Below are 10,705 nucleotides of genomic sequence, written 5' to 3' on the forward strand. Positions count from 1 at the left end.
TTTGGGATTTTTCGTTATTATAATGGGTCGTCTGATAGGGAATAAGTTATCCCAAAATTATAATAAAATAATAACGACATTATGCAGTAAAGAGAAATACGTTGTCCCATAATTGTAGATGGGATTATAGTATGAGAATTAAATAAGAAGGAATAGATGTGGGGTCCAGTAGTTAATTTAATACAGTGTAATTAGGTACAATTAGTTGATATAATTAGTTAGTTAATCAGTTGTTATAAATAAGAGTTAGTTAACATGTGTACAGTAGACTTCTTAAGAATGAGTTTTGGACATTTGTCTAATATAAAGAAAATAGAGCTTCTTCTTCTCCACTGACCTCCTTTCCTCTTCTGCCATGTCTGATCTATTTAACATGGTATCAGAGCTTCCAGGTGAGATCAACTAGCTCAGTATCATCAGGAGAGGAATCTCACTTGTTAATTGTTTCTTTTTTACTCCGTTTCTTCGCCAGTCCTGGCAAATTTCCTGCAATTAGGGCTTGATTGATCAGTGTCAATTTCTGGTGTAATTGAGTGAGCCGTGACCTAAATCAACTCAATTAGTGTGGTGCGATTCAATCGATATCGTTTACAATGGCGAATGACGACGGAATCTCCACTTCCTCAGCTCCTCCGGTTGCGACTGCAACTCAGATATTGAATGCTCCAGATCTGGTACATCACAATCATCCTCTGTATATTCATCCTTCAGATATACAAGGTTCTGTTCTTATCTCAATTGAACTTCAAGGTTCTGAAAATTATTCAATTTGGAGTCGGTCAATGAAGATCGTTTTGCATGGTAAAAACAAACTAGGTTTTTTTTTAGGAACATGTAAAATAGAAATGTATGATCCTAGTCTGCATGAACTCTGGAACAGATGTAATGCCATTATTTTGGCTTGGATAATGAACACAGTATCTCATAGTTTGATTAGTATTGTGATTTATGCTTTTGATGCACATAAGGTGTAGGAAGACCTTAAAAGAGAGGTTTGATAAAGTAAATGCCTCCAGAGCTTGTTATTTGCACAAGGAAATTGGTGCACTTACTTAGAGCATATCATCTGTGTTTGTGTATTTCTCGAAGCTTAGAGAACTATGGGATGAGTACGAGACACTTGCTCCTCCTCCTTCATGTGGATGCCCAGAGTCTGTTAAATATGCAGAGCATTATTAGTTGCAAAAGTTATATAAGTTTTTAACTGGTCTTAATGAATCCTATGAGAATGCAAAGGATCAAATTCTTATGACAAGGCCATTACCAAATATAAACCAAGCATATGCTATGATAGTGAATGTAGAAAGTCAAAGAAAGAATGACAGCTGTGGGATCAATGCTAGTGTTGGTATTGATGGCAATGATGCTACTGCACTTCTAAGCAGTAGAGAAAATAACAATGGTAACAACACTGGTGGTGGTAACACCAGTTACAAAACTAGGAACAATTACAACTAAGGAAGGTTTGCACTTCAGTGTGACTATTGCAAGCTCAAAGGTCACACAAGGGACAACTGCTACAAGTTGCATGGATATCCACCTGATTTCAAATACAGGAAGAAAAGAGGCACTCCAAATACTTATGCTAACAATGTGTGTAGTGTAGGAAATCAGGGGACTAAAACTCAAGGCTCATCCCAGCAAGCAGCACCTATCTCTAATACATCACCACCAGCTCCAGTTCAGTTCTTTACTTCAGAACAATACAATCAAATTCTGTAAATGTTGAACAAATGAAAGGAAGGAGAGCCTATGGATAATGCAGCTCAGATGGGAACAACATATATTCCTACTGCCCTAATATCTAGTCTAGTTGTTCATAACTGGATAGTAGACACATGGGCGACAAACCATATGGTACATCAGCTAAGTTTGCTTCACAAATTCAAAGAACTATCACAAATGAGTAAGAATAAGGTGCATTTACCTACTGGAGATCAAGTTACTATCAATAAGACATGAGAGTCTCATATATTTTAGGACAAGACAATTTGAGAAGCACTATATATACCTGAATTCAAATACAACCTATTATCAGTATCAAAGATCACCAAGGAGTTACAATGTTGTGCAACATTCTTTCCTGATTTTTGTTTATTTCAGGAACTCTCAAGTGGGAAGGTGATAGGGATTGGTAGAGAAGAGGATGGCCTTTACATTCTGAGGATCAGAGGAAACTCAAGTCCACAGCATGTCTCTGATAACAAGAATGTCACCAATCAGTCATCTGTAAATACCATTTCCAGTTTAACTAGTGACAATGAAGATAGTTCCAAGAATAAGACTAAGGATGATGATATATCTATTTGGCATAGAAGACTAGGGAATGCTCCTTTAAGAGTGTTGAAAAACATAGAAGACTTGTGTAACTCTCAGCTGAAGAATCACATATGTTCTGTATGTCTTATTACTAAATAAGCAAGATTGCCCTTTTTTCTAAGCACTACTTGTTCTGTTATTCATTTTGACCTTGTGCATGCTGATGTATGTGGTCCTTATAAAGTTTTCACTCATAATGGTAAGAGATATTTTTTGACTCTATTAGATGATTTCTATAGATATACATGGCTCTTCCTAATGCCTACTAAAGCAGATTCTATTATGGTGTTAAGGAACTTCCTAATATATGTCAAAACTCAATTTGCCTGTGGAGTGAAATGTCTTAGAACAGATAATAGTTCAGAATTCTTCAATGATCAAGTGAACAATTTGCTAAAGGAGTATGGTATTATACACCAAAGCTCTTGTGTATATACACCACAATAAAATAGTGTTGTGGAAAGAAGACATAGATATATTCTAGCCATGGCAAGAGCTTTAAGGTTTCAGGAATTTGTACCTTTAAGATTTTGGGGAGAATGTATGTACACAACTGTATACTTACTCAATAGATTGCCCACTGTGTTGTTGAAAGGTCAGTCACCTTTCCAGAAGTTGTTTCACAGAGCTCCTTCACTACAACATCTCAGGGTATTTGGTAGTCTGTGCTATGCTACCACTGTAAAGAAGGGTGATAAGTTCAGTCCAAGAAAAATTCCAACTGTTCATCTTGGATATTCCACTACTCAGAAGGGTTATTATCTCTATGATCTAACCTCCAAGGAGTTCTTTGTTAGTAGAGACACTGTATTTCAAGAAGACATTTTTCCCTTCTAGAATATGAGCACTAGTCCTTCTCCTATGTTCCCAGTACTGCAACTGGTTGAACCTGATCCACCTACTGTATCTGCTCCATTGCATTCACCTTCAAACTCAACTCCTGATACTAATACCTCCAAGCTTTCCCTATTTCCTATTAGCAGAGATCCTTCTCCACAACCAGTACACCTCAATAGATCTTCAAGGGAATCTAAACCACCTGTCTGGATGGGAGATTATGTTGTCCAACAGAAGTCCTCTTGTCTATATCCACTATCCAACTATGTGGTGTGTGATCACCTCACTCCTGCCTACATGTCTTCATTAGGTGCTTATTCAGCAATTGCAGAACCCAAGACTTATGCAGAAGCCAGTACCAATCCACTATGGGTGGCTGCTATGAAGTCTGAAATCTCACTCTTGAGCGCAATAATACTCGGACAATTATAGACCTTCCTCCAGACAAGCTTCCTATAGGATGCAAGTGGGTGTTTAAGGTCAAGTACAAATCCACATGAGAGGTAGAGAGATATAAAGCAAGACTTGTAGCCAAAGGCTACAACCAGCAAGAAGGTTTGGACTATACTGAAGCCTTCTCACATGTAGCTAAGATGGTCACAATGAGGTCTGTAGTGGCTCTTGCTGCTGCTTCATACTGGTTTGTTTTTCAAATGGATGTTCATAATGCATTTCTGTAGGGTGATCTTTATGAAGAAGTTTATATGTAAATTCCTGATGGATTTTCAAGCCAGGGGGAGTATTATAAGGTCTGCAAGTTGAATAAATCTTTGTATGGACTGAAACAAATCCCTAGATAATGGAACTTAAAATTGACAGAAGCATTGACAGATCTAGGATTTGTACGATCACACTATGACTATTCTTTGTTCACACACAGGAAGGGAGAAAATTTAGTGATTGTGCTTGTTTATGTAGATGATTTGTTAGTTACTGGCAATAATCTAAATCTGATTGAGAAGGCTAGAAAGGACCTGCGGAGCAGGGTTAAGATGAAAGACTTAGGGGAACTGAAGTACTTCCTTGGCATAGAGTTTTCAAGATCAGAGAAAGGCATCCATATGTGCCAAAGGAAGTATGCCCTTGAGTTGTTATCTGAGACTGGCCTATCAGGAGGAAAACCAACACTCACTCCACGGGAATTCAATCACAAACTTACCTCTATAGAATTTGATAAGGTGTTCAACAAGGAGAACTTGTCCGATGATAGGCTACTTGAAGACATAAGTGGTTATCAAAGAATAGTGGGAATATTGTTGTATTTGACTATGACTAGACCTGATATAGCCTTTGTGGTACAGGTTCTGAGTCAATTCATGCATGCTCCTAAGCAATCACATCTAGATAAGTCAATTCATGCATGCTCCTAAGCAATCACATCTAGATACTGCTATAAGAGTGATCAAGTACATTAAAGGAAATCCTGGTCTTGGGTTGTTCTTACCATCAGATGGCACTCAAAAGTTGGTTGCCTTTTGTAATTCAGATTGGGGTGCTTGTGTGGAAACAAGAAAGTCAGTCACAGGTTATGCTGTGAAGTTTGGTGATGCTTTGATTTTCTGGAAATCAAAGAAGTAAGGAACAGTTTCAAGAAGCTCAGCTGAGGCAGAGTTCAGAAGCATGGCCACTACTGTTGCAGAAATAAAATGGTTAGTTGGGCTGTTTGAGGAGTTGGGAGTGGCAGTTGAACTTCCAGTTCAGCTTTACTGTGATAGTAAAGTTGCAATTCAAATTGCAGCTCATCCTATATTTTATGAGAGAACCAAACACATAGACATCGATTGTCACTTTGTAAGGGAAAGAATTCAAGAAGGAATGATCAAAACTCAGCATATTGGTACAAGAGAGCAACTGGCAGATATCTTCACCAAAAGTCTATGCAGTCCACAACATGATTACTTAGTATGCAAGCTGGGAATGAAAAGCTTGTTTTCATCCTTCAGCTTGAGAGGGAGTGTAGAAGGAATAGATATGAGGTCCAATAGTTAATTTAATACAGTGTAATTAGGTGCAATTAGTTGATATAATTAGTTAGTTAATCGGCTGTTATAAATAGGAGTTAGTTACATATGTACAGTAGACTTCTTAAGAATGAGTTTTGGACATTTGTCTAATATATAGAAAATGGAGCTTCTTCTTCTCCACCGACCTCCTTTCCACTTCTGCCATGGCTGATCTATTCAACAAATAATAACGTGATTATTTAAATGAGTATATTTTTATTGGTAGATATTTGGTTTATTGGACAAAAGATATTTTATATAGAGGTATAAATATAAAACATGTATTTTGTGTGCACTAGATAAGTTGGGATAAGTTTTTATTTTCAACCTTAGATTTTTAAACGAAAGGGACACATTTATCATTGTAGTGTTTTATCCCCCAGAATAAGTGATTTAGGATTATTGTTCTAGCCTCAATATGTGATAGAATAATACCACAATTATAATAAATTAATCCCGTAAATTCTAATCCCGAATATAAAATTTCAACTGAAATCGCGATATAATTAATCCAAAATTAGTTATTTCGGGATTGTAATGTTATTTTTGTCCATATGGGAGAGTGAGATAACAATTGCGAAATAATTAATTTTGAGATAATTAATCCTAGGATAAATTATGCCAACCGACGATTATGGGTGATAAAGAAATACTACTCTCGCCGTCTCATATATATGACATCATTCGACAGTATTTTTTAAGACGAAGGAAGTATTTTTTTAAGACGAAGGAAGTATGATTTGTTATTTTACATAGTATTTAAATATATAAATTTTATTTCAAAAAGATTTTATATCTAAATTTATATCAAAATTAAGAAATTTGATACTTGAAATTAAAATGACACCATATATATTCAAACAAGGGAATACTTCAATATTTTTAGGTCCAGAACCAAAACAACTTACTCTTTCTAAACATCCACTTCATTCTTTCATTATTTAAAACAAGTATTTTGGTATTGTGAGACGTCGATTGTCCATAGACTTGAATGAGCCGCCACCACATGTGCTGCTCTTTTTATATTTGTGTTATCATAACAAGGTAAGAACTTCATAATTCACCAAAGTACTCGACCAAAAATTCCTAGGCAGATTAATTTTTTGGTTCTTCTTGCAAAATGATTGAGAAAATCCCTTTAGATGCTCCCAAACACTAGGCAATCAGATTTATATTCATAATCTCTACAGGTAATGTATGGACTATTTATTAGTACTGTGCTTAAACTTTTGTTTGGGATTTTTCGTTATTTTAAGTGATCGTTTGGTGGGGAACAAGTTATCACAAGATTATAACAGTGATTAAATATTAACAAAATTATTTAGTAAAGAGAAGTACGTTGTCCCAGAATTATAATGATAAGATATAATATCAGAATTAAATAATAACGTAATTATTTAAATGAATATATTTTTATTGGTAGATATTTAGTACATTGGACTAAAGATATTTTATATGAGATATAATTATAAAACATGTATTTGGTGTACACTAATTATTTAGTGCATCTGCCTGAGTACTTTTCTTGCTAGTAACTGTTTAGGGATTTCTAGACTGTAATTTGATTACTTAGTAGCTGTTCTGTTGGCCTTCTTTTATATATCTATGGTTATCACTAGTTTAATTCTTGCTTGTCTGTTTGTCTTATCTGTACGCATTTCTAGCGGTTAGAGTTGTAAGTGTTAGACCTGTCTCGTTTAGTTTAATCCTTTGTTTGTTTTAGCGACAGTTCTAGCATAGTTTTCCTTAGATTACAGTGGTTGGGGTGAGTGATGGTAGAATAAGATCATGTCCTTGGGTGGGGTGGGGTGGGGGTGGGTCAAGGGAGTCTCTACGCTGAGAGTGGGTTCTTGGAACATAGGTACTTTGACGGGAAAGTCTATAGAGTTAGCGAAGATCTTCCAGAAGAGGAAGATTCATATAGCTTGTGTCCAAGAGACTAGATGGGTGGGTTCGAAGGCTCGAGATGCCGATGGGTTTAAATTGTGGCTCTCAGGACGCGAGAGGAGTAAGAATAAGGTAGGTATCTTGGTTGAAAGGGATCTTAGAGAGCTAGTGGTAGAAGTTAGGAGGGTGATCGATAGGCTGATGTCTATTAAGCTGGTTATGGGAGGGTCTACTTTAAATGTGATTAGTGCTTACGCGCCTCAAGTGGGTTTGGATGAGGAGATTAAGAGTCGCTTCTGGGGAGAACTTGACGGGTTGGTCCGTGGCCATCCGCACACCGAGAAGTTATTCATAGGAGGTGACTTCAATGGTCATATTGGGGCGGCATCTGGGGATTATGAAGGTGTGCATGGCGGCTTTGGCTTTGGAGTTAGGAACGGAGGAGGTACTTCGTTGTTGGACTGTGCTAAAGCCTTTGATTTGGTGATTGCTAACTCGTATTTTTCGAAAAGGGAGGAGCACTTGGTTACATTCTAGAGTTCGTTGGCCAAGACTCAAATTGATTATCTACTCCTCCGAAAGTGGGATAGGAGTATGTGCATGTATTGCAAGGTTATACCAAGCGAGAATCTCATGACTCAACATAAGTTATTGGTGATGGACTTAGAGATCGTGGCGAAGAGGAAAAGAGGGATGTGTATGATCAACCTAGGATCAGGTGGGGTGCTTTGACTAATGACAAAGCGCAGGAGTTGGGGGAAAGTTGTTGGCTATGGGAGCCTGGAGGAGCATTAGGGACGCGAGGTGTATGTGGACCACGACAACAGAGTTTATTAGAGAAGCTACGAGAGAAGTGTTAGGGGTCTCGAAGGGTTTCTCTGGCGGCCACAAAGATGACTAGTGGTGGAGTGAGGAGGTACACGAGAAAGTGAAAGCCAAAAAGCGGCGTACTTGAAGCTTATAGAGATCATGGACAAGGAGGCGAAGAGGATGAACATGGAGGAGTATATTAGATCTAAAAAGGAGGCGAAGTTAGCGGTTTCTACGGCTAAGATTGCAACATTTGGGCGTTTGTATGAAGAGCTTGGGGCCAAAGGCGGGGACAAGAAGCTATACAGGCTAGCCAAAGTGAGAGAGAGGAAGGACCGTGATCTGGATCAAGTTAAGTGTATCAAAGATGAGGAATGTAGAGTTTTGATGGAAGAGACTCAGATTAGACGAAGATGGCAGACATATTTTCATAAACTCCTGAACGAAGAGAGTGATAAGGCTATTGTGCTGGGCGACTTGGAGCACTCCGAGATGCGTCTAGATTTAGGGTATTGTAGGTGCATAAGAGTAGAGGAGGTCCAGGGGGCTATGCGTAATATGCACAGGGGTAGAGCTACCTGGCCAGATGAAATCCCTATGGAACTTTAGAAGAATGCGGATAAGGCAGGTTTGGAGTGACTCACTAGGTTGTTCAACGTCATTTTTAGGATGAAGAAGATGCCCGACGAATGGAGGTGGATTACGATGATTCTGATGTATAAAAATAAGGGCGTTATCCAAAATTGCAATAATTATAGGGGGATTAAGCTGCTAAGTCATACGATGAAAGTTTGGGAGAGGGTGGTTGAAGAGAGGGTGAGGACAAGTGTGTCCATTTCTGAGAACCAGTTCGGTTCCATGCCGGGACGTTCGACTATGGAAGCCATTCACATTGTGAGGAGATTGGTGGGGGGAGATGAAGAAAGACTTGTACATGGTGTACATTGACCTAGATAAAGCATATGACAAACCCGAGAGAGGTGCTCTGGCGCTGCTTGGAGGCTAAAGAGGTCCCATTAGCCTATATTAGGGTGATTAAGGACATGCATGATGAGGCTAAGACTCGATTTAGGACATTGAGAGGAGACTCGAAACACTTTTCGGTTGTGATGGGATTGCACCAGGGATCAACTCTTAGTCCATTTCCATTTTCCTTGGTGATGGACACATTGACGAAACACATTCAAGATGAGGTGCCATGATGTATATTATTTGTTGATTACATAATTTTAATTGATGAGAGTCAGGGTAGTGTTAACGAGAGGCTGGAGGTTTGGAGGCAGAGCCTAGAGTATAAGGGTTTAAAGTTGATCAGGACCAAGACGGAATACTTGGAGTGCAAGTTTAGCAACGGTACCAAAGAAGGGGATATGGAGGTGAGGCTTGATACGCAAGTCATCCCCAAGAGAGGTAATTTCAAATATCTTGGATCTATAATACAAGATAACAGGGAGATTGATGAAGATTTCATGCATTGTATCGGAGCAGGATGGATGAAGTGGAGGCTCGCTTCTGGTGTCTTGTATGATAAGAATGTGCCGCTGAGACTTAAAGGTAAGTTCTACAAGGTTGTAGTTAGATCGACTATGTTGTATGGACAGAGTATTGGCCGGTCAAGAACTCTCATACCCAGAAGCTAAAAGTAGCTGAGATGAGGATATTGAGGTGGATATGTGGGAATACCGATTGGATAAAATTAGGAATGAAGTTATTCGTGAAAAGGTAGGAGTGGCCCCTATGGAGGATAAGATGCGGGAGGCGAGGTTGAGATGGTTTGGGCATGTTAAAAGGAGAAGTATAGAAACCCCAATTAGAAGGTGCGAGCGGTTAGCCTCGATGGGTAGCAGGAGGGGTAGAGGTAGGCCTAAGAAGTCTTGGGGAGAGGTTATTAGGAGAGCTATGGCGCAACTGGAGCTGACTGAGGACATGGCCCTAGACAGGAGGGTGTGGAGGTCAAAGATTAGGGTAAAAGGTTCGTAGGTAGTCCAACGTTTCTCTTTGTCTTACTCAGTTCGCTAGCATTAGTATTAATATGATATCTTTTATTCATAGATTGCTATTACAACCTAGAGTTTGACTACATTCTTGGATTCAATCTTATTTTATCTTGCTTTATTCCTTCTTGTTGCAATTACCTTTTTTTTCCAGCCGTTTTCTAGCCGAGGGTCTATCAGAAACGGCCTCTCTGGCCTTCCAGGGGTAGGGGTAAGGGTGCGTACATCTTACCCTCCCCAGACCCCACTTGTGGGAAACTACTGTTTTTTTTGTTGTTGTTATTGTTGGTGGTGGTGTACAGTAGATAAGTTGGGATAAATTTTTATTTTTGATTTTAACCTTAGATTTTTTAAAGGAAAAGGACACATTTATCGTTGTAGTATTCTATCCCCCGAATTAAGTGATCCTGGGATAATTATTCTAGCCTCAATATGTGATAAAATAATACCACAATTGTAATATAAATTAATCCCGAATATAAAAACTCAACTAAATACTTCTAATTTTAAAATTATTATCCCTTATCCCACTAACCATACATCCTTATCGCTTTCGCCCGTAACAATATGTATATGATTAAAAAGCTGGATAAGGTGTAAAATTTGATTTTCAAATTGAAGTAGTTGTGAAAATTTAATTATACCTATGCTCGCTATCTGCCGTCTGTGCAACTGGTCCACATCCAACTCAAGAACCGCATTCAAAAGTAAGAATAAATTAGACGGCACAGTCCCTTAACTCCAACACCAACTCCTCTTGTTTCCTTCAACATAGACACCTACCTAATCTTACCCACTCCATTGGCGGTCATGTGGGATCAAAAATAATTCGTTTATCCCTCGAAATTTGAATAT

At 38.5% G+C, this 10,705-nt stretch overlaps 1 protein-coding gene across 1 annotated transcript; it reads left to right on the forward strand.

The window, feature by feature from the left end:
• Positions 1-8,015: 8,015 nt before the first annotated feature.
• Positions 8,016-8,465, forward strand: LOC142169084 (uncharacterized). Its single transcript, XM_075230290.1, has one exon. It carries the CDS (start codon positions 8,016-8,018, stop codon positions 8,463-8,465), a length of 450 nt encoding a protein of 149 aa, XP_075086391.1.
• Positions 8,466-10,705: the final 2,240 nt, after the last annotated feature.

Source organism: Nicotiana tabacum, chromosome 14 (assembly GCF_000715075.1).
Source record: "Nicotiana tabacum cultivar K326 chromosome 14, ASM71507v2, whole genome shotgun sequence".
Classification (NCBI taxonomy): Eukaryota; Viridiplantae; Streptophyta; class Magnoliopsida; order Solanales; family Solanaceae; genus Nicotiana; species Nicotiana tabacum.

Excerpts from the sequence above, each read along its gene's own strand:
- LOC142169084 (XM_075230290.1), top strand. The coding sequence starts at position 8,016 with ATGGACAAGGAGGCGAAGAGGATGAACATGGAGGAGTATATTAGATCT.